The sequence below is a fragment of the Cydia pomonella genome, chromosome 12 (assembly GCF_033807575.1).
Source record: "Cydia pomonella isolate Wapato2018A chromosome 12, ilCydPomo1, whole genome shotgun sequence".
Lineage (NCBI taxonomy): Eukaryota > Metazoa > Arthropoda > Insecta > Lepidoptera > Tortricidae > Cydia > Cydia pomonella.
The window spans coordinates 8,238,869-8,263,897 of NC_084714.1; the positions used below are offsets into that span (position 1 = coordinate 8,238,869).

A 25,029-nucleotide genomic window follows, 5' to 3' on the forward strand; every position below is an offset into this window, starting at 1 on the left:
TGCTAGGACGTAAGAAACTCACGTGCCGATAGTAATTTAGTAATCGATCTCATAAATAGGAATAGATTAATTAACAGTTAATTAATCTGTTTAGCAGTTAATTAAATTTAGGCGTAGACTAAGAGAAACCAATTACTTTAGATGTATTTTTTTTTTTAATATTATAGGACATTATTACACAAATTGACTAAGTCCCACAGTGCACAGTAAGCTCAATAAGGCTTGTGTTGAGGGTACTTAGACAACGATATATATAATATATAAATATTTATAAATACTTAAATACATAGAAAACACCCATGACTCAGGAACAAATATCCATGCTCATCACACGAATAAATGCCCTTACCAGGATTTGAACCCGGGACCATCAGCTTCATAGGCAGGGTCACTACCCACTAGGCCAGACCGGTCGTCAAATGTATTGTCTTATTATAGTATTTTTTAACTCGATGGGTAGGGTGACAGGGTGTCATCTCCATATAATTTACAGCTGTATTGAAATGACACCTGTCAGCGTAACCATCGAGCTTGAAAAATAGGTACTATATGTCAAAATGTACTGCGCCATTTGGTGTAAATCATTGTTCTTTTCATTAATACCTAATGGAAATCATACAGAAAGACAGCACCAATTCGTTGAATAAGATCGCATTAGGGGACAAGTTAAAAACATGATTTCTTAATTAAACCTTAACTATTAATAATACTAACAAATTTGTGGATCTTGTCTGAATAAATAAACGTAGTAATAATACGAGTCAGATGCAGAAAGCGGTGATCTTGGACACGGCGCGGATAGTCCGGCGGTTCCTCTCTCTGCAGCCCTGACCACCGGCAGCTTGGGCCCTGTCCCGCTGCTGGCGGCACCCTAGGTTAGGTTTTTTATAATGTGTTTATATTTATTTTGTCTTGTTTTGTAAGTGATTTATATTTTACTTTTATATTCATATTATAAATAGCCTAACCTAAGATTTTAAATGAATAAAGAGAAATAATTACTAATAGTATCAATGTTTTAGAAACAGGTTGATAAAGTCAGACCAAGCTAACTTGGCAGCGATTTTGATAGTCCTACCGGTGCAAGTGAAAATTAATTTCATAATTTTATTAAAGTTTGACGTTTAAAATAACACTTGCACTGGCTGGGCTGTCATAATCTCTGACATCGGACTCTACCTAATTGTTACACTTTTACTGTATAAGTTACCTGGCATCCAGACTAATCCAGAGTTATAAAGAGTAAACTGACAGTTGTATGCGTTCATTTCAATTCAAGTTCAATGTTATGAAACATTACCTACGCCGTTATTGTATTTACTTTATCGCTTTTTTGTAGGTATTCACAATTCAACTTCATTTCCAAATATTATTTGCAGATAGTCACGGTTATTGAGGTTATTGTAAAAATGAACTACGCGATGTGTTTTAGTGGTACCTAGTCATCAGGTACTTTGATTATGGGATGCATAGCTGAATGTGCAAGTCGCAAAATGTGCACTAATGCAAATCGCAGAAGGTGTAGATCGTAAAAAGAGCAGGTCGCAAAATGTGCAAATCGTAAAACGAGTAGGTCACAAAATGTATAAATCGTAAAATGTGCACGTCGCAAAATGTGCAAATCGTAAAATGTGCAGGTCGCAAAATGTGCAATTCGTAAAATGTGCAGGTCGCAATATGTGCAGATCACACTGTACTCGTAGATGAGAATGAGAAGTCTTCTTGAATTCTCTTCATCCGGGCGGGTCACGGGTGTTCAATACCCGAGTAGAGCCGATACCGCAGATCCGGACGTGAACTTAACCTGGACCTTAACCTTGTCCTAGAGGAAACGATTCTTGGCGGGCCCGTGTAGTTGTTAGTACGACTTTAAAATAAGAAGTTTTTCCATACGGAGGAAGATTAACTGTCAAAAATGTTAATAAGAGCACTCTATTAAAACACACTAAGGTCCATTTTCATTTGACAGGGTTGAAGGAGGAAAACGTGCCGAAAAAGAGAGCAAAAGAGACCACTGTCCTTTTCTAAAAGTAGTCATTGGTTAAAAAGAATAATCTATGATAGGTGAATATATTATATAAAATACGCGAAGAAAATAATAGAATAAACAAGGACATCTGAATATTTAATCAACGTTAATTTGTAACCAACACGGTAGCCATAGCAATACGATAGGAAGGGACAGTTGTTAGTTAATAGTTAGTTATATTATTATCTGCTTGCACATTTTGCGATCTGCCCATTGTGAGATCTGCACATTTTGCGATCTGCCCATTATGAGAACTGAACATTTTGCGATCTGCCCATTATGAGATCTGCACATTTTGCGATTTGCCCATTATGAGATCTGCACATTTTGCTGTTTGCTCATTGTGAGATCTGCACATTTTGCGATTTGCTCATTTTACCTAACCTGCACATTTTGCGACTTGCACATTCAGCTATGCATCCTGATTATGGATGTGTTAGATAAAGAGGACACACAGAAAAAAAAATAGTTCTCCAGCCAAGTAAATACTCTTGTGTCAAGACATTTTGTGTTTCCTATATAAGGAAACAATAAAATTCTTGCGTCAAGATATAAAATATTTCAAAGTCTATTATTTAAGCTAAAAAATTAAATTCTCTATCCGAGCTATAAAAAGTTTTTTTTTAAAAGCTCATTATTCTCACCAAGAGCGTTTACGTTTTGTTTTAAGTATTGTATTTTTTAAATTAAGCCTAACTGTCTTAGTGCAATACTTAAAGAACTTGTGCCAAGAAACTTTGTTTCTTGGGGTTAGATACTCATAATTGAATTGAGAATTATATTTCTCCATAAAAACAAGAAAAAGTATTGGTTCAAGAGTGCGTTACTCAATGTGAAATATGATATTATTTATATCTAGAGCTGAAATCTCTTAGCGCCAAGTTTAGTATGTCTTGAATAAAGAATGAATTTTCTTAAACCAGCATGGTTTTCGTCATTCGTTGAAATCTTTGTAGTTTTCAATAATTCTCTTTATCTTCTTCTTCTTCCTCGCGTTGTCCCGGCATTTTGCCACGGCTCATGGGAGCCTGGGGTCCGCTTGGAAACTAATCCCGAGAATTGGCGTAGGCACTAGTTAAACTAGAGGCCTTATTGGGATTAGCCCGGTTACCTCACAATGTTTTTCTTCTTCACCGAAAAGCGACTGGTGAATATCAAATGTTCGTACAGAAGTTCCAAAAAACTCATAATGTACGAGCCGGGGTTTGAACCCGCGACCTCCGGATTGCAAGTCATATGCTCTTACCGCTAAGCCACCAGCGCTCTTGTCCCTTTTATCAAATTTATTGATACTATTTTATGTAAAAGTCTCAAACCAAAGTTTGGTGCTTTTTCTTTTAAATAGCTTTGGCTCTTGACTGTATATTGACAACATCAAACCAAGAATTAATCACTCTTGCGTAAAAACTTAAGTCTCAAAGCAACATTTTGGTGCTTCTTCTTTGAAATAGCTTTGGCTCTTGACTGTAGGTTGAAAACATCAAACCAAGAATTAATGGCTCTTGTATAAAAACTTAAAAGTCTCAAACCAAAGTTTTGGTGCTTCTTTTTTAAAAAAGCTTTAGCTCTTGACTGTAAATTGAAAACATCAAACCAAGAATTAATCGCTCTTGCCTAAAAACTTAAAAGTCTCAAAGGAAAAATTTGGTGGTTCTTCTTTGGAATTTGGTAATATTTTTGGTTTGATGTAGAGTTACTCAAGATAAAACCGTTTTTTAAGAGCGTGCTATATCTCTGTCTATGACTTTTTTTTCTTGCGGCGAATAATTAAAATCTTAACTCAAATCACTACCTACCATTCGCTTTAAAAATGTGTAAAGATAAAACTAAATAATTTTTATTCTCCTTTTAAAAAATATGTTGTTTTTAACTCAAGACATATTAAGCAATTTATTATTTTATCGAAGCAACCGTGCGCAAGAGAGTTTTGCGTTTTGAATTAAGATATCTTTTTTATCTGTGCATGTATAGTTAGTATATACGCGTACTGAATAGCAAGGTCAATTTTTTTTTTACTTGCCTATTGGCGGCATGGGCAGTATGGAGACAGACTCAGTTTAATTTTCCGTTTCAAATTCCTGGGGTTTCGGTAAATATCTATCCGAATTTCCGATCCCTGAATGTAATGTACTTAAGTGGCATAATCTTTTTCAAATGAGTAGCTAAATTAGTCAAACATAATTTACATATGTAGTTGGAAATTATTTTATCGGGTCAATAGATTATCATTATCGACATGCTTTCTTTATCTCATATCAGGTGTGTCTATGCAGTTTGTAATCGCTGACACAATCAGTCATCCAAGGAAATAACTTTTATCTACAAACTATTGTATAATATTAGTCTGTTCTGTTATTGTGGACGCTCAAATGTATACCTCCAGTAAAAACAAATAATCCTGCCATAGACCAATGGTTTTGATTATTTGAATAATTTATTGTATTCTGCCATTATAATAATTTTCACGTAATTTCATTTATAGTGCAAATCGGTGATTTAGATTTAGAATAATAGGTCTAGATAAAATAAAAACTTAGCAAACTGATAGACAAGTTACATTTTATGGCGGCGCGTTATCGGATCAGAATAAACTAAATCACTTTTATCTAAGGATAATTTGATAAAAGACATGATGACATTTAGAGATATTTACACCTCTAAATAATTTTAGATTTTTTTTGTATCTGTTTTTTTATTATTATTATTTTAGTAATTTTTTGTAATTGTATTTTATACTTAATTGTTGATGTGCTTGTTTTTGCTTGTATGTAAACTCCATGGTGACGTGTAAAAGTGCCCTTGTGGCCTATTTGCTGAATAAATGTTGAAGTTGAAGAATTTTTTTAACTTACCGCAGCTACAAATTTTGTAAAGTAGAATCTACAAAAATCTACGTTGTATTTTAATATGTTGGAATGATTTGACAGTTTCCTTATGCAGTTTACAAATACCTAGGTTTATTTATCCGTATGACATAATTGTTCAGTCGTTTATACCTAATACCTACATAGTTATTTAAGGTACAAGTGCGGAAAGTAAAAAAATCACAACAAGTGGTTATAAATTAAAACACGACCGAAGGGAGTGTTTTTAATTGACACGAGTAGCGAATTACTCTTCGCACGTGTATCGCACAACGTTTTACAGTACATATGGCCCTTTAAACTTTCGACATAGACACGGAAAGTGCTCACTCCTACACTACTCGCACTAGTGCGGGAAAGTAGCATCATATTTACTGTAAAGATATTTTAAGGTTCTGTATCCATTGGATTACGTCACTGTCGAGGGTAAACAAGTCTACATGGTCCGTCGTAATTTCCAAATGTCGTATTTAAAATGATCTAGGTGCCTTGATTAATTATATGTAACAAGGATGGTAAATCAGTACACGCTTGAGTATAAAACAGCACTGTCACAATTGGAAAGTAAATAAACCATATAAAAATAGGTTACTCTAAATTACCTATTGTATTGAAGTCAATTGAATAACTAGCGTACGGACAGTGCGCAGTGACACCCTCAGCTACTAGCATGTGCACGTCGAATAAAACCATTAGTTTGTGTTAATGTTGATAAAACCGGAGAATCTATTATTAAATAATCTTGACTGTTATTCAAAGTGTTATCACGATTAAACGCGATATCTTTTGATAAAATATGTCTTAAGAACATAACAGCTGTTGCTGGTTAAAGAGGCTGTGTTTCAAGTGTTATCATTTGCATAAATACTAGTTATATTACAAACGTTGGATTGGATAGACCGGACGAGACTAGCTGTATATTTAAATTCACGTGAGTAATATTGTGGTGTCTATTAAAATAAATGGCTCAATTTTCATTCATGGCGCGTGTATTTACGAGTTACCTACGGGCATCCGTTGCTGTCTGGTTTTGAAACGTATTTTTTATTCAGATCCGCTTGCCAATATGGGCAATATGTAATAGCTGACTTAAGAAGTGAAGTGTGTAATTTTAAAAGTAGATATATAATAATAGGTTTTCTATGACAAAGAGACTATCGGCCCGATTCGAAGAATGAGATACGATAACGATAAGTACTGGTTTAGATAAGATCTCATTTAGATATCGTTTATATGTCGTATAATTGACAGAAGCAGCTTAATTCAGGCAACCAATGTCACTTGACGTTAGAAATATCGTAGATAGATCTTATTGGGATTGCAGCGGAATCGAAATATACATCAATTTTGACATGTCGTTTAGTTATCGATCTTTTAAAGATCTTAAACGTGTCTTAAACATTCTTCGAATCGGGCCGTATGTCATTGCTAACATATTTGAAACTTGCCTATATCTACTTACAGAAATAGTACATTTCGATGCTAGTGCGGAAAGTATGTTATCAAAGAATGACATTTCCGCACGTGTATCGAACGACGTTTTTTAATACAGTTGCGAAAAAATAAGAAAAACAACAAGTACTTTTTTATGCATGTTCTATAAGACAGAAATAATTGTAAATATAATAGTACATTACGATACAAGTGCGAAAAATAGGAAATTCGAAACGAGTGGCGATAAATTAAAACACGACCGAAGGGAGTGTTTTAAATCGACACGAGTTGCGAATTACCTATTCGCACATGTATCGTACAACGTTTTACAGTACATATGGCCCTTTAAATGTTCGTCATAGTAACGTAATATGCTAATTTTCGCACTAGTGCGGTAAAGTAGCCCATATGTACTGTAAAATATTATACTATTATTACCTAAGTATCGTTATTTACGATTATTTGTGTATTGTATATTTAAATTCTAACAAACAGAAACAGAAACTTCTAACTAACAGAAAAATAAACCTAAAACTGAGGTGGCGAATGGTTAAATGTTACATCATCCCAATTCTTATGTATGGTTCCGAAAGCTGGACCTTGAAAAAGAATTTAATCAACAAGCTAAGGGCTTTTGAAATGTGGATTTATCGAAGGATGCTCAAAATAAAATGGACTGATAGGATAACTAATATCAGAGTTTTGGAAATCATGAAAAAAGATCTAGAGGTTGTATCAACAATTAAGAAAAGAAAAGCAGCGTATTTTGGACATATATATAGAAACAATAAATACAACCTACTGAAATTAATAATTGAAGGAAAAATTGAAGGCAAGCGTGGTCGTGGTAGAAGGCGCACATCATGGACTAAAAATATAAGAGACTGGTTAAAAGTGAAGAGCATAGATAGACTAATTCGCATGACTGAACATAGAGAGACATATAGACATATGGTCGCCAACCTCCTGGACGGAGATGGCACGTGAAGAAGAAGATATTTAAATTGTATGAAAACAATATCGAATGTTGCCTTTGGAAACTTAAAACATTCTCGCAGTAAGAAAAAAGCGGCCAAGTGCGAGTCGGACTCGCGCATGAAGGGTTCCGTACAATTTAAGACGTATTAAAAAAAATCTTCTTATTAGATCTTGTTCAACATTTTCCCATTTTGGACACACATTTTACCACTTTGGAAGTGTCTCTCGCGGAAACTATTCAGTTTAGAAAAAAATGATATTAGGAACCTAAATATCATTTTTGAAGACCTATTCATAGATACCCCACACGTATATGTTTAATGAAAAAATTTTTTTTTTAATTTTATGACGTATTAAAAAAAAACTACATACTAGATCTCGTTCAAACCAATTTTCGGTGGAAGTTTGCATGGTAATGTATATTATATATTTTTTTTAGATTTTTCATTCTGTTATTTTAGAAGTTACAGGGGGGGGACACACTTTTTTTCACTTTGGAAGGTTCTCTCGCGCAAACTATTCAGTTTAGAAAAAAATGATATTAGAAACCTTAATATCATTTTTGAAGACCTATCCATAGATACCCCACACGTATGGGTATGATGAAATATATATTTTTTTTTTAATTTCATGACGTATTAAAAAAAAACTACTTACTAGATCTCGTTCAAACCAATTTTCGGTGGAAGTTTGCATGGCAATGTATATCATATATTTTTTTTAGATTTTTCATTCCGTTATTTTAGAAGTTACAGGGGGGGGGACACACTTTTTTTCACTTTGGAAGTGTCTCTCGCGCAAACTATTCAGTTTAGAAAAAAATGATATTAGAAACCTAAATATCATTTTTGAAGACCTATCCATAGATACCCCACACGTATGGGTCTGATAAAAAAAAATTTTTTTTTTAAATTTTATGACGTATTAAAAAAAAACTACTTACTAGATCTCGTTCAAACCAATTTTCGGTGGAAGTTTGCATGGCAATGTATATCATATATTTTTTTTAGATTTTTCATTCTGTTATTTTAGAAATTACGGGGGGGGGGGGGGGGACACACATTTTTCCACTTTGGAAGTGTCTCTCGCGCAAACTATTCAGTTTAGAAAAAAATGATATTAGAAACCTAAATATCATTTTTGAAGACCTATCCATAGATACCCCACACGTATGGGTCTGATGAAAAAAAATTTTTTTTTTAAATTTTATGACGTATTAAAAAAAAACTACTTACTAGATCTCGTTCAAACCAATTTTCGGTGGAAGTTTGCATGGCAATGTATATCATATATTTTTTTTAGATTTTTCATTCTGTTATTTTAGAAATTACGGGGGGGGGGGGGGGGGCCCACACATTTTTCCACTTTGGAAGTGTCTCTCGCGCAAACTATTCAGTTTAGAAAAAAATGATATTAGAAACCTCAATATCATTTTTAAAGACCTATCCATAGATACCCCACACGTATGGGTTTGATGAAAAAAGATTTTTTGAGTTTCAGTTCTAAGTATGGGGAGCCCCCAAAATTTATTGTTTTTTTTTCTATTTTTGTGTAAACATCCTAATGCGGTTCACAGAATACATCTACTTACCAAGTTTGAACAGTATAGCTCTTATAGTTTCGGAAAAAAGTGGCTGTGACAGAATCGGACAGACAGACGGACATGACGAATCTATATGGGTTCCGTTTTTTGCCATTTGGCTACGGAACCCTAAAAACGACTCTGCTTTAACAGGCGTTTCGGCAGCTATTCCGTTCCATTCAGACAACTTATTAAGAACGGTTTTTTTATTTTCAATATTAAAAAATAACCGTGTTATAATGATGAAGAGGTAAGTAATAAAATATGAAATATGCTTATATTTGTTATTTTTACATTAACAGTAGGTGTTTATAATGATTGCGACTTTTAAAGGAAACTAACATTAACACTCATCAATAAGTAGTCATGAATTGGAAAAAGTGGAAAAGTAAAAAGCACTAGTACTCGAAATCCCACTTTCCGCACCCTAAACAGCTACGGAAAGTAGCACTTTTTGAGCAACTGTATTAAAAAATAAGTTTTTGGCAAAAATTGCATTTTTGGTACAAACTTTTATCGTTGACTGTACTTTTCTTTACATAGGCAACTAATACTCGTCGAGACAATACTAAAAACCCGAAACACAAAGGTTGCGTTGTTTTATGACCGAGTTCCTATAGCTACCTCCTGTCTTCATCATCAGATCAGCTCGATGGTACCATAATATTGCATTGTCACCGTACTTACATATGTATGTACATTATTAGCTTTATCGGAAACCAGGAAATGGGTCAAATTTAACTTGCAAGATTTGACCCGTACATATATATGTACATTGCAAGTTAATAAAAGCGGCCAAGTGCGAGTCGGACTCGCGCATGAAGGGTTCCGTACAATTTAAGACGTATTAAAAAAAAATCTTCTTACTAGATCTTGTTCAACATTTTACCACTTTGGACACACATTTTACCACTTTGGAAGTGTCTCTCGCGCAAACTATTCAGTTTAGAAAAAAATGATATTAGGAACCTAACTATCATTTTTGAAGACCTATCCATACATACCTTACACGTATGTTTGATGAAAAAATTTTTTTTAAAATTTTATGACGTATTTAAAAACAAACTACTCACTAGATCTCGTTCAAAACAATTTTCGGTGGAAGTTTGCATGGTAATGTATATCATATATTTTTTTTAGATTTTTCATTCTGTTATTTTAGAAGTTACAGGGGGGGGGACACACTTTTTTTCACTTTGGAAGGTTCTCTCGCGCAAACTATTCAGTTTAGAAAAAAATGATATTAGAAACATTAATATCATTTTTGAAGACCTATCCATAGATACCCCACACGTATGGGTATGATGAAAAAAAAATTTTTTTTTTAATTTCATGACGTATTAAAAAAAAACTACTTACTAGATCTCGTTCAAACCAATTTTCGGTGGAAGTTTGCATGGCAATGTATATCATATATTTTTTTTAGATTTTTCATTCTGTTATTTTAGAAATTACGGGGGGGGGGGGGACACACATTTTTCCACTTTGGAAGTGTCTCTCGCGCAAACTATTCAGTTTAGAAAAAAATGATATTAGAAACCTAAATATCATTTTTGAAGACCTATCCATAGATACCCCACACGTATGGGTCTGATGAAAAAAAAATTTTTTTTTAAATTTTATGACGTATTAAAAAAAAACTACTTACTAGATCTCGTTCAAACCAATTTTCGGTGGAAGTTTGCATGGCAATGTATATCATATATTTTTTTTAGATTTTTCATTCTGTTATTTTAGAAATAGGGGGGGGGGGGGGGACACACATTTTTCCACTTTGGAAGTGTCTCTCGCGCAAACTATTCAGTTTAGAAAAAAATGATATTAGAAACCTCAATATCATTTTTAAAGACCTATCCATAGATACCCCACACGTATGGGTTTGATGAAAAAAGATTTTTTGAGTTTCAGTTCTAAGTATGGGGAGCCCCCAAAATTTATTGTTTTTTTTTCTATTTTTGTGTAAACATCCTAATGCGGTTCACAGAATACATCTACTTACCAAGTTTGAACAGTATAGCTCTTATAGTTTCGGAAAAAAGTGGCTGTGACAGAATCGGACAGACAGACGGACATGACGAATCTATAAGGGTTCCGTTTTTTGCCATTTGGCTACGGAACCCTAAAAACGACTCTGCTTTAACAGGCGTTTCGGCAGCTATTCCGTTCCATTCAGACAACTTATTAAGAACGGTTTTTTTATTTTCAATATTAAAAAATAACCGTGTTATAATGATGAAGAGGTAAGTAATAAAATATGAAATATGCTTATATTTGTTATTTTTACATTAACAGTAGGTGTTTATAATGATTGCGACTTTTAAAGGAAACTAACATTAACACTCATCAATAAGTAGTCATGAATTGGAAAAAGTGGAAAAGTAAAAAGCACTAGTACTCGAAATCCCACTTTCCGCACCCTAAACAGCTACGGAAAGTAGCACTTTTTGAGCAACTGTATTAAAAAATAAGTTTTTGGCAAAAATTGCATTTTTGGTACAAACTTTTATCGTTGACTGTACTTTTCTTTACATAGGCAACTAATACTCGTCGAGACAATACTAAAAACCCGAAACACAAAGGTTGCGTTGTTTTATGACCGAGTTCCTATAGCTACCTCCTGTCTTCATCATCAGATCAGCTCGATGGTACCATAATATTGCATTGTCACCGTACTTACATATGTATGTACATTATTAGCTTTATCGGAAACCAGGAAATGGGTCAAATTTAACTTGCAAGATTTGACCCGTACATATATATGTACATTGCAAGTTAATAAAAGCGGCCAAGTGCGAGTCGGACTCGCGCATGAAGGGTTCCGTACAATTTAAGACGTATTAAAAAAAAATCTTCTTACTAGATCTTGTTCAACATTTTACCACTTTGGACACACATTTTACCACTTTGGAAGTGTCTCTCGCGCAAACTATTCAGTTTAGAAAAAAATGATATTAGGAACCTAACTATCATTTTTGAAGACCTATCCATACATACCTTACACGTATGTTTGATGAAAAAATTTTTTTTAAAATTTTATGACGTATTTAAAAACAAACTACTCACTAGATCTCGTTCAAAACAATTTTCGGTGGAAGTTTGCATGGTAATGTATATCATATATTTTTTTTAGATTTTTCATTCTGTTATTTTAGAAGTTACAGGGGGGGGGACACACTTTTTTTCACTTTGGAAGGTTCTCTCGCGCAAACTATTCAGTTTAGAAAAAAAATGATATTAGAAACATTAATATCATTTTTGAAGACCTATCCATAGATACCCCACACGTATGGGTATGATGAAAAAAAAATTTTTTTTTTAATTTCATGACGTATTAAAAAAAAACTACTTACTAGATCTCGTTCAAACCAATTTTCGGTGGAAGTTTACATGGCAATGTATATCATATATTTTTTTTAGATTTTTCATTCTGTTATTTTAGAAGTTACGGGGGGGGGGGACACACATTTTACCACTTTGGAAGTGTCTCTCGCGCAAACTATTCATTTTAGAAAAAAATGATATTAGAAACCTCAATATCATTTTTGAAGACCTATCCATAGATACCCCACACGTATGGGTTTGATGAAAAAATATTTTTTGAGTTTCAGTTCTAAGTATGGGGAACCCCCAAAATTTATTGTTTTTTTTCTATTTTTGTGTAAACATCCTAATGCGGTTCATAGAATACATCTACTTACCAAGTTTGAACAGTACAGCTCTTATAGTTTCGGAAAAAAGTGGCTGTGACAGAATCGGACAGACAGACGGACATGACGAATCTATAAGGGTTCCGTTTTTTGCCATTTGGCTACGGAACCCTAAAAAGCTTGTAAAAAATTAAAATGTGGCATATTTATTTAGGCACAACCGTTACTTTTTCAGGAATCAGGTCATGTAGTCACCGAATACCGTATACCTAATATTCAATTGTAGAGCCCGAATTACAAATTTAAGAACCCCTTCTAAAAATAGTCGCTACTGTACGTACTTATATAATTTTAATGTTTTAACTATTAACGACAATCCTTTATTATCTGGTTAACTTATAAGAAAGTGTTAACCAACCTATGCGCAAAATTAATTATTCAGCTTAAACTATGTAAATGCGTGCGGAAATACTAGGTAACAGTAAGCAATGCATATGCATGCAGTATGAATTGTAGTAATGGCGCATCACATACTAACAAAACAAATAGGTTAAAATCGTTTAAGTAATATTACTAGCCACCTTCTAAATAAGTGGACACTTTATACTAAAAAAGATTCTGTTTAATATTTGCACAATGGAAGTATGTTTTTTAGTTTACTTAAATGGTGTGAATATATAGTTATAATTTTTATTTTTTCCATTTGAGTATCGAAGTGTCTACTCGTCTGCTAAACGGACGAATAAAATAGATTAGTCGTCCGATTATCCCAAGAACAATCGCACAAATGTATTTGATTGTGGAAGAGTAGCAAAGCGGGGGTGATTTCGAGAAAAAATACCTTTTACATTCATCCATTTTTTTCGGCCTCCTTCAGATCAAATTAGTAGAGTGTATCGTACGGTTAGATAAGTAGGTGATCTTATTTTGGTGAAACAGTCCTGTAACGTTTCCCTGTAAAATTATTTTTTCAAAACCAAACATATCTACATAATCATAGTAATGGTTGACTTACCATGAATCTTCAATATAGTTTACGTGTCCACAGTTACTTCGCGTAAAGAAATAAACTCCTGCTTGCCTCCCACACCATTTTTCGCTACCTCCCAGAATCCACGGTCTTCTATTATAGTTTGAACACAGGTACGAATCATTCTGTAGTGTTAAAGATAACAAGAGGCACTTCGAGAAAAACTTGGGTCTTTTTTTGTAAAACAATCGAAACCCATAACTATGTTACGTATCGCAGACTCGTGCGCGATTGGATTTTAAGAAAATAGGTAATACCTATGTAGTTATTGATTGCGTACCAAAATATTGAAATAACATGGACATAAAATTGTCCCACTACGTGAAATATACACCAAAAATGACAGAAGTCTGTGACGGATATAAACATAGAGACAAAATATGTGGCAATAAAACTAAACTAGTTTATTTCGTAGTTTATTTCCATTATTTGGTGCAACACACGACAAACTCAACTGACTAAACTACTTACAAGCAACTTTGTTTTTTATTCGACATTGAAATTGTCAAACACATGTCAAACGCGACGAAATTTATGTCAATATGCAAGATGTCTGCGAAAATAGGACCCTGCTTGAAAGAACTCCTAAAACCCTTTCATTTCAGTGCTCTGTATATATATACAATTAGAAAATAGCTATGTATGAAATTTGATGGGCTATGCGGAGTTGGTTAACCAGGATGCTTGCGGATGTAAAGCGGCGAAAAAGGATCAGTTTTACAATTTTAGTAAGTAGTCCGATATTTCCAGGCAAAGCGGAACAGGAATCCGGCAAAACAAGAATCTGGCGAATCGGAAACTAACCGTATCAGCCAGGGATCGGAAACCGGTATTTTTTGTATGGGAACGAAAACGGTATTTTTTCGTTCTTTGTTAATTATTTCATTCCTAATCGGGCAATCTAATAATACGAAGTCGTTATCTAAAAACACAACTGAGTCCTAAATTTTGAGTATAAAATAAACCGAAATATATGGTTATTTCGATGTTTTTTGCAAAAAACCGGTTCCGATCCCTGGTATCAGCTAATAATAGAACCGATTCTTGGCTTATTTGATTTTCTTCAACTAATACCTACCTAGGGCATAGTTTTCTTTTTTATCTACCTAGTTAAAAAATTCAATTATATTTAATACATACTGGAAACTTATTGTGGATGAGTCAAGGCCCGAACTCAAGACCGCTTTGTGCGCGAGGAAATTGCCTCGCGCATATGCTCGCTCTGATGTGGACCCGCCTAATGAGGAAATTAAGGTGGTTCGACTAGGTTACCCAAAGCTTAAACCTCACTAGATGGCGCCACAATTGCAAATTTTGAGTTTTAATTTTTTTGTGGAGTAGTCTTGGTATTTCTATACTGTAAATTATGTTTAGCGCACTCTTTAAATAAATATTGAACTATTACAACAAACATTGAGCACTTCATTGTACAAAAACTACCCCTTAATGTCGACAGAATGTTTCTTGACTCTATTTCTAAGTATCACTCACACATTCAAACAGTCTTACTGGGATCCTTGTAGTAGACAATTTGGCACAGCGTGAGTAGGCTTCAATAGCGTTTCGGTATGTACGTGGAAATACATGCAAGAGGATGTGGGTTCGAGACTCATTAATTTTTTTTTTGTTATCAGTATTATCAAGTACCTATTATTAATAAATTATTTTATGAGAAATATGAGCGTTTTCCATAAAAATATTAAAAATCTGATTCTCACACATCATGATATTTTTGGGTTCTTCCAACTCAGAATCACTAGCATAATCAGTCCTCGTGCTAAAAAAAACCCGAAAATTTGTATTGAAATTTTAGTTTTACATTGAAATTTCTTTCACACTAAAATGTGACGTAATGGTATGGATATTTTAGGATATCTTTTTTTAATGCTAGGGTGGAGAAGATTCTAAGTAGAATGAACCTAAGAAAGTCCAAATTTGTAAGTCAGATTTTCCGGATTTTTTTTCAAAAAAAAAACGCTGTTTTGTTCTAAAATTAAAGCAATCCCTTACTGCCCAGCCTTTAAAAAAGTAGGTACTATTTTACAGTAGAATTAAAAAAAATTTTTTACGATACATTTAATTAAATTACAGTGAGTTACAAAATTGCATGGCCTTCTATTTATAACCATTATAAAAAGAAATGAGATATTTACCATGTTTGTTTATATTATTGATTTCCCGATATTTTGACACAACTAGAAGTTTCACACAATGCCTAGAGATAGAAAATTATTTATTTATTTTATTTATTGTCAATTTCATTCAACGGATCACATCATATCCAATTTATGTGTTTATGTATTGCATTGTTTTCTACCTAGTTGGTTATTAAATTCTGTTACTGCAATAATCTTTATCTACATAAAATATACCAACGAAAGTTTAATAAAGTATATATTAAAATGAAGTACACAAAATCAGGAATTACATATGACAATATCATTCAAAATCGCCTCCTCTGGCTTTGACACAGGCCCTCAAACGACGAGGCCAGTCATCAATAGCGGCACGCACGATTGTCATGTCTAATTCCGTCACTGTCTTAACTATGGCCCGCTTGAGGGAGTTAAGATTTGTGTGGGGTTTAGCACAGGCTTTCTCCTCAATAACCTGCTATATGGCATAATCCAGGGGGTTAAGATCCGGGCTGGAGGACGGCCAGTCTTCATGGGCAATAAAGTCAATTTTGTTCCTTCGAAACCAGGGTTGAGTTGTTTTTGCCTTATGTGCAGGAGCTGAGTCCTGTTCAAAGATCCATGGCTGGTTTTGAAATAGGGTGTGGCTTAAGGGCTTCACTATTGGTTCGAGAACGGTTTCCAGTTTCCGGTTTTCACACCTTTTTCACAGAAATGAATCTGTGTTAGCCCTGAGTATGACACACTCAAAATCATGTTTGGCGGGTGCCCACATTTGTGCAACGCAATAGGGTTGTTTCCATCTACAAATCTTAGGGCATAATTGTATCCCAAAAAATTCTTTTGGATTATAAGAACATGTTAAACTACTTTTAGGGGACCTGTAATGACCATATTTTTGTAAATATTGAATTTAAAATATCTTTTGGCACACGTCACGTGACCAAACTCGAAACGTCATTGAAGATTCTGGTGACGTCACAACTCTCGGATTGACACTGTTGACAGTTAGGCGATTAACAACAAATGATAAATATCAGTTGACAGTTCGTATCTTCTACGTGTGTATGTAGTTATGTGTCAAACCATAAACTGTGACGTCACACAATTTTCAAAGAGCGTTTTGGGCGCGAAAGCATCTGTCAAAATATATTTTGTTAATTTAACATATTTAAAGCCGTTTTTAGTATAAAAGCTGAATTTTAAGCAACTTTTAGTTAATACAGAAAGTAATACAAGCGTTTCAAAAAATTGGAATACGATTCTCTTTTAGGCCCCAATTCATTATAGATACGACGAGATAAGCGTTATGTGTGGTATATAATTATAGCTCACAAATCCACCACATTATGTCATTTTTTATTTTTTCGGTAGCATTTGTTTTAACGGAAATAAAGAGGTTGCAAATCGAGTACCAGAACTTCAGAACAGATATCATTTGATATTTACCAGTCGCTTTTCGGTGAAGGAAAACATCGTGAGGAAACTGGACTAATCCCAACAAGGCTTAGTTTTACCCTCTGGGTTGGAAGGTCAGATGGCAGTGGCTTTCGTAAAAACTAGTGCCTACGCCAAATCTTGGGATTAGTTGTCAAAGCGGACCCCAAGCTCCATTGAGCCGTGGCAATATGCTGGGACAACGCTAGGAAGAAAGAAAGAAATCGAGTAACAGAACTTAGTGACCAACTAGGTATAATAGTTATGATGTAAATGTCCATATCATGTTGGAGTCATATATGTATTAGCCAACTAATTATTCAAGATCAATACACTTAGCTCCCTTAGGTATTCGCCTAAGTACAATCTCGGGCAAAATTGAGTTTTATAAAGGGAACTAGTTTCTAGGTCATATTTTCTATGAATTGATCATTTTTGTAGACTCCAATTACAGTTACACTTTTCCTGGTTTTTCGCGGACCAGAATATCGATGATTTTTGTAACTTGATTTAGACGTTGCTTTCATTTTCAATCCAAAAACACATAAAATCACAATTCAGAACATGCGGCAGCGTTGTTTTCTATCAAGTACCTGAAGCACCAGGGCGGCTACCGGGAAAATCGAAATTCGTCAATTTCGGGCATTTTTCTCTGTCACTCTAATTCCGTCTTAGTGAGAGTAAAAGAGAAAGATCTCCGCAATTTGCGAATTTAGGTTTTCGCGGTAGGCCCCCAGGTCCTGTCAAGTTTCAGCAGTGTTGCCAGGTGAGCGGAAGAGAATTATCGTACTTGAGTGTCAATATTATTGTACCGTTGAAAAAAATATCGTACGCCAATCAAAAAGGCAGCCCCTAAAAATGTCTAGCAAAATAAGCTTAAATTTCCAATTAATAATAAAAAAAAGACAATTTTCGTCTAAATTGCGCAAAAAATCTGTTTATGTTTGTGTATTTTTGGGATAGACTCAAATGGTATACAGGAAATTGTGACATTTTAAACTTACACAAAGGAGCCGAACACCCAAAAGATACTAATTTTAGCCTATTTCTGAGAGAAAGTGTCATATTTTGCTTCAAATTACTAGACTTTTAAGGTGGCATCATCCAAGGGCTGAAATTATAGTACTTTAGTGTACGATAATGCTCTTTGGAACATTACGTCATACCGGGGCCCAAATTATCGTACATGTACGACAATTATCGTACGCCTGGTCACACTGAGTGTCAGTGTCGACAGAGTCAGCTAAAAACGCGTCAAACTTCGCAACGTCGCGCCGATGGCCGTCCGAGGCGGGGTGGCAACGCCGCAATGTATTTGTACACGACATTTGTCACACACACATGAGTAAAATTTATAAAAATATAACGTTGATTATTGCATGATTTCTGTATGAAACAAAGTTTTTCTATTAATTTAGCGCAAATGAATATTCGAAAGTAGATAGATGCGCAACTATTTATGTAATAATATTGTGTAATTAATTAATAAATAGCGATTGTTTTTTGTATGAAAATCGAACCACCTTAATATAGTTCTTGTCATCCACGATGACGCGCAGATTTGTCAAATCTAATCTTTATCAACATGACAATAAGAGTCAAGGCACGCGTCTTCGTGAATGACACGATCTTTCCTAAGGGAAAACCATAGCTCTAGAACAATTATTAAATATTCGAACTTTTATTATTATTGTTCTGAATTAATATACATTTAAAAAGTGCAAAGCTTTTACATGATATTGAAAATAAAAAAAATAAGAATAAAACCGGCATATTTGCTTCCTAGCAAAAAATCTTATGAAACTGTAAAATCCTATGAATCATTTTTGTATTTTTTTTATACTACGACGGTGGCAAACAAGCATACGGCCCGCTGAAAGCCTATGGACACTCAACTTCAGAGGTGCTAAATACCTACGCGTTGCCGAGCCTAACACCGCACCCTCGTCTAGCACTGGCAACCTTACTCATTTTTTTATTTGAAGTAACTGTTTCCAGGAAACAAGCACCATGTCAAGAGTGATAGGTCTGGGCAAAGCGGCGTTACGCAAGTACCCCCTGATGACCAACACGGCTGTGTACGCCACCTTCTACACGGCAGCTGAACTGTCGCAGCAGACATTCAACAAATATAATTCGGTATTCCTTCATTTACGAACTCATAATCTTTATGGCATATCACATTGCATCTAAACCTTACCTACACAATTGTATACAACATAATATGGCACCCTGTAGGGCGCAGCAAACAGTTTATTCAAGAGGAGATCGAGTATTTGTACACGATATAATATAACACTGGTCAACAGTGGTTTTGTTGCCTCTGGTATAAGATTGATTTCCAATGTATTTATGCTCACAATTTACGAAACTATCAATGATTTTGGAAGATTTGCTCTACTTTTTTTAACTCCATATTTTCATTTTATATTTAAAAAATTAAATATATGATACGAAATATGCTGAAATCAAAAAACTAGAGCACATTCATAACTAATTCGGTAATAATTACTCCATAGCTACTGGAGTATGAATTGTAGGGAGCAGCACAGGAATCTTTGTGGTAGAGTTCAAAATAAGTACTTACCCAAAATAAAGTGTCCCTATTTCTAACACTTGTTTATTCTATTAAGTGTTGTATGCTTATTAAGTTACTTTTGTTTATTGTTGGTTGGATGTAAATACCTATTATTAAAACATTATGGATATTTTTGGGGTTGGTTAGCAAAGGAATGACCTGACGCGATTTATTTCATAACATTTCATTTTGTTATTTGGAGAGTCTTTACTACTCCAAATCTGATTCGTATTATATAATGAAATGTTTATCAGGTATTGGCTGTTGTATTAATTTGTAATGTTGCTATGTATTTTTCATGTCACTGTATGATGTCATTGTAACTAGCTGTTTTATGGACTTATAAAAGAGCCTAGGTACTTGAGGCCTACTTACAGAATACATTTATTAATTTTGAAGTGATGAACTATTACTACTATTTATGTAGAGCGGCTAATAAAATATTTGATTAAGACTTATAGCAAATATCCTGTTCTTAGGTATACAAAAATGAAATCATTAAAAAAAAACGCAACAAAAAGATCGTGGCAGCGGTGGGATTCGAACCCACGCCTCCGAAGAGACTGGTGCCTTAAACCAGCGCCTTAGACCGCTCGGCCACGCTACCATTGACGTGGCTTGCGAATGTTAATAATAATTGCCGTCGCCTGTTACGTCATCACATTCATGATATGCGTAATGTATGAGGGGAAATAATTATAGCTAATTATCTGTGTATGAACGATATATTAGCGTCATGTGATCATGATCAGCTTTCATAGTACTTTGTCAGTATATATTCCTATTTATTTACTTATGTGTTGGCAAGGAAAGTACATAAGGTAGGTACGTACGTACGTACAAAATACTCGCAGAAATTGCTTGGTAAAATGAAAAATATCGATTATTAAGATTTATTTTAGTATCTTCATTCAGCGTTATTCCATTTAAAGACTCCTTCTATCTATATGTACTTCTTACTTCTTCAGTCGGTCCCTCAATACTGAGGATCGTGATATCATGTCCTTCTGTTGAAAACTAGCTGTTGTCTAATCTATGTATATTTGTATCAATGTGTATTCAAAACGTGCATTTCATTAATTTCAGTGATTGTACACTTTTGTTTGTGTTTGTCATTCATTCATCGTTACTTCTGTTTTACTCATTTCCTCAAAGGTTAACTGGAAGAGATCCCATACAGGGATAAGTTCGCCTTTGTTGTATTTAATTTACTCTGTAACTGTGTTTTTCGTGTTTTTATTTCTATGTGCAATAAAGTATATACATACATACATACATACAAAACTAGGTCTATAAACTTACTAGATTTTTATTCTTCTTAATTAAACACCTGAACAATTGAGAGACGTGAAAAAAAACTACTACAGAACTAATCCCACACGGGCGGATGCGCTGGCACAGCTACCTACAAACACCTATAAACAATAATAATCTGTTAGCTAACTTTAAATTATATAATATTATACTCGTACTTTTACTTTGTTTCTAAAACTTTATTACTTTTCATTTATTTTCAGCCTGAAAAGCCGGAGATAGACTTTGCAGCGGCGGCGCGCATCGTGGCCGTCGGCAGCTGCGTCTACGCTCCTACCTTGTATTATTGGTAATTACGAGTATTTGCCAATTCCTAATGAGTTGACTAGAGTCTGACCAAGTTAAGTTAGCAACGATTTTGATTGCCTGTGTAAGTAAATAAACATCAATAATTCATAGAAGTATTACGTTGGCTTGGTCTGACACTACCACTGCATTTTTATTACAAGTCATCTCGATTCCAAAAATCCATGCCAATTCATGGCAGGAAACCGCGCTGGATCGGGACGGGTGGCGTTTTCTCGTTTCGGAGGCCAAGATTCTTTTTGAATCGCTGAGCCAAAGCAGTTAGTCAATTCAAATTAACTTTCGGCCAACACTGGTGTTTAGTATGAGTTTATATACAGCGTGTTTTTATTGATTTCCGTTAACTCCGGGGTATGGATAAGTACGTTATAGTAAACTAAATGGCGTAAGTGTACAAGCTCGTAGGGACATTATCAGATAAAATTAGATCATTGATTATCTCCAAAATGGAGTTGATTATAGCACCAGTTTCTTTGAGAAAGCCACTTAATTTAAGCTCAGGAATGCACCTTTAAAATTAACGGATTTTAAAAAAGGCCGTGTATAGTCCTATTTTTAACTTTTTATTCTGCATGTTTCACAGGTATAAGTTCCTAGACGCGAAGTTCGTAGGTAAAGCGGTGAAGACGGTGGCCATGAAGGTGATGATCGACCAGTTCACAATGACCCCGGTTCTACTAGCCAGCTTTTATGTCAGTAAGTGTTACGAGTTTTATGAGTTGCACTGATAAAATATCGGGTCAATTTGTATGAAAATGTTCATATCAGTGACCTGCTTTCATGACTCTTGGGTATAGTTTTAACATTTGGTAGAGAGCATAGAAAGATTCTGCACATCAATTAACTGTTTGAAGTAGGTATATAGGTCACAAATATACGTATTAAATAGAGAGCATTTGCATGTAACCGGCAGTAAAAATGGTTCTTTTCTCTTATCAATAGATGTTCTGAGATTTTTGTAAAACTTCTGAAAAGTACCTAACCATGGCATGGATTTTCACCATGGTCAAAATGCATAAAATGTATTTCGCTGTAAGAAAATATACCTACGAGTTCTAATCGTAACATGTGTTTACTGTAACCTCAAACATCAGTAGGAGTTAAACCTTTATTTATTTAAACTTCATTACACAAACAAACAAAAAAATGAAATGGCGGACTTAATGCCAAAAGGCATTCTCTACCAGACAACCATTGGGTGAAACGAAGACATGGAGGAGTGCTTTTTTATACTAATATGTAAATGCATCCTTTCTTATTACAGTTTTGGGCTACTTAGAAGGCAAAGCGAACGTCTTTGAAGAGCTACAAGAAAAGTATTGGAAGACTTTCATCGCCAACCAGTGCTTCTGGATCCCTGGGCAGACCATCAACTTCTACTTCATGCCTCCTCACCTGCGGATCGTCTACATCTCATCTGTTTCTTTCATTTGGATCAACGTGCTTTGCTTCATCAAGAGACAGAAGATGACTACCAGAACTGAAAAGGATCTATGAGAAAGAATTTAGAGGGATAATTCGGAGGGATAAAAAGTATAGGAATAATTAGTGTAATACGGAAAATGTTTCTGGCATGTTTGCTGTATTTAAGCAACGTACCATATCTAATGAATTATTAATGATTAAATTACGAATTAATTATCTACCTACGTGGACTTTCAAGAACATTCGATTGACGCGCATTTATATTTTTGATAATGTTATATGACAATGTGCATAATACCAAAGATATATACTTATAACTCCTTACAAGATAAATAAAGTCTAAGAAAACCAATTATACTCGCGATATACCTTTGGCCTATACTCGAGGAGATGGCGACACCGTTTGATATTTAACACGTATCAGTGAAAGAACATGGGTCAAAAAGCCATATCTCATTCTAAAAGTTTTAGTCCAATGTCGAAAGATGGCAGTAAATTTAGTTGACAACAAAAGAGTCTAGCAGGCTAAGAAAGGAGAGGTTGCCCCTGTGGCGAATATGGAATTCTTAATGTAATTTGTTGGCTATCTTATAATATAGAAACTTTCAGCCCCTTATCTTGAACCGTCACCGAGATAATGTCAAAAACGTCATTTTATGGACATATTTTTCAAAGTCGTTTTTCTCCTGAATTATATGAGATAGAGCAATTAAACCAAATCATAGCTACAAAGAATGAGTGGGAGTATACCTCAGATTTTTTAAAATATTTAATTCCCTGAAAAAATAATGATTAAAATATCAGAGATTTTTTTGACAGCTCTTTTCAACAAGTAGGGTAAAGGCACCAGTAGTCAGCCTTTTTACAAAATTCCTATGTTCAAGATCGTTTAATTTGCCCACTAATTGACCAATAAGAATCATTAATGTTTTTACTGTTGAAGAATTTAATAAAGATTATTTTTATGCAGAATAAAACGTAATTGATCTTTGCTTTTGGAAATATTCCATTAAATATAATGAATGGGCCTTTTTGCCCAGTCTACAGCCCCCTGTGTACCAATAGACAGCCTTTAAGTACCAAGTGTCACGCCATACCATTTTAACGGCTGACTAGTGGGTTCTGAGTCCCGTGATCTCAGTGTTTAGTCGTCAGCCACAGGTTGACTAGGGTAAAGGCACCTATTACCGTGGTAGTTATGGAACTTTTCAAAAGAGATCCAAAAATTAAGGGTATCAATGCTGTCTAATAGCCAGGAATATTTTTTTTTCATCAGAGCATTTAATGAACTTTCCGTTTCACACGTTTTTGGATTCATTTTGGGTTATTATATGTATTAAAATATTTTTTGAAGCCCAAATGACCAAATCTTCTATTACCGTGGCAAGGGACAGGCTGTGATTCTATTATCGCGAATTGAGCTTTCATTACCGAGGGTACAATTGGCATGATTTTTCTGCACTCGTTAACAGAAACCAAACTCAAAATTCGAAACCTAATACCGAGGGTTAAAACAATAATAACGACGTGGGTTCTGTACATTATTTTTGTGTCATTAAGTTTAATAATGACACAAACATAAAAAATAAAACTATAGGAGTATGTTTAAAAATAAGAGATATATTCGAAGAGATTATAATTACACTTTGGCACAATCAAATACTATTAAATAGTTAACTTACCAAGTACCCACGAGTACCTGTATAACAAGTTATAAGTTGAATGTTTTACATGTAAAACAACAAAAATTATTGTTAGTAAACAACTAAGGACGTATATGACAAATAGGCCTGCCTGTTATTAAATAAAGTAATTTTTAAATGCTATAAAGATTGATAAGAGTTTGTCTCACTGACATAATTAGCTGCACAAAAAAAACAAGTAAGTAACATTTTCTCATAAGGCACAGCGTAAATTATAGTCGAAATTTTATAAGCTGGACGTTTACCACCTGAGTGAAAGTTTACCACAGTGAAATGGTAAACGTCCACCTAATAAAATTTCGACTATATATAAAAACATGAAATTTTTTAATTCTAATATATTTGATAAGGTAATTAAGTTAAATAAAGTCTCTCACATATTATGTGTTATAATTTACCCGTTTATAACTAACAAATCATAGTACTTTTCTTATTGCTGATTCTTATAGCTAAAAAAAATCATGTCTGAGATTTTGGACTACTGTATAAATAAAATTATATAAAAAAAAATCTAATCGGAATTGTCCGGCAGTTGGGTACCCTTCCTTGTCTGTCAGAGTAATGACT

The 25,029-nt window shown here is 34.3% G+C and overlaps 1 protein-coding gene and 1 non-coding gene across 5 annotated transcripts; one reads left to right on the forward strand and one right to left on the reverse strand.

The window, feature by feature from the left end:
- Positions 1-4,579: 4,579 nt before the first annotated feature.
- Positions 4,580-23,104, forward strand: LOC133523403 (mpv17-like protein). 4 transcript variants are annotated; one of them, XM_061858955.1, is made up of 6 exons: positions 4,580-5,824; positions 13,583-13,677; positions 19,135-19,275; positions 21,232-21,317; positions 21,918-22,030; positions 22,599-23,104. In XM_061858955.1, exons 3-6 carry the CDS (start codon positions 19,147-19,149, stop codon positions 22,829-22,831), a joined length of 561 nt encoding a protein of 186 aa, XP_061714939.1. In that variant the 5' UTR covers positions 4,580-5,824; positions 13,583-13,677; positions 19,135-19,146; the 3' UTR covers positions 22,832-23,104. The 4 variants fall into 4 exon arrangements, with proteins under 4 accessions (XP_061714939.1, XP_061714938.1, XP_061714941.1 ...); XM_061858954.1 differs by lacking the exon at positions 13,583-13,677 and having other exon boundaries at positions 4,697-5,824; XM_061858957.1 differs by lacking the exons at positions 4,580-5,824; positions 13,583-13,677 and adding an exon at positions 12,770-12,867.
- Trnal-aag (transfer RNA leucine (anticodon AAG)) lies at positions 20,240-20,321 on the reverse strand. The gene has a single exon. It is a non-coding gene; the product is annotated as a tRNA-Leu (tRNA).
- Positions 23,105-25,029: the final 1,925 nt, after the last annotated feature.

Excerpts from the sequence above, each read along its gene's own strand:
- LOC133523403 (XM_061858953.1), top strand. The coding sequence starts at position 14,224 with ATGCGGAGTTGGTTAACCAGGATGCTTGCGGATGTAAAGCGGCGAAAA. Across the intron at positions 14,293-19,134 it reads GGATCAGTTTTACAATTTTA|GAAACAAGCACCATGTCAAG; the intron begins GTAAGTAGTCCG and ends AACTGTTTCCAG. Across the intron at positions 22,031-22,598 it reads ACTAGCCAGCTTTTATGTCA|TTTTGGGCTACTTAGAAGGC; the intron begins GTAAGTGTTACG and ends TTCTTATTACAG.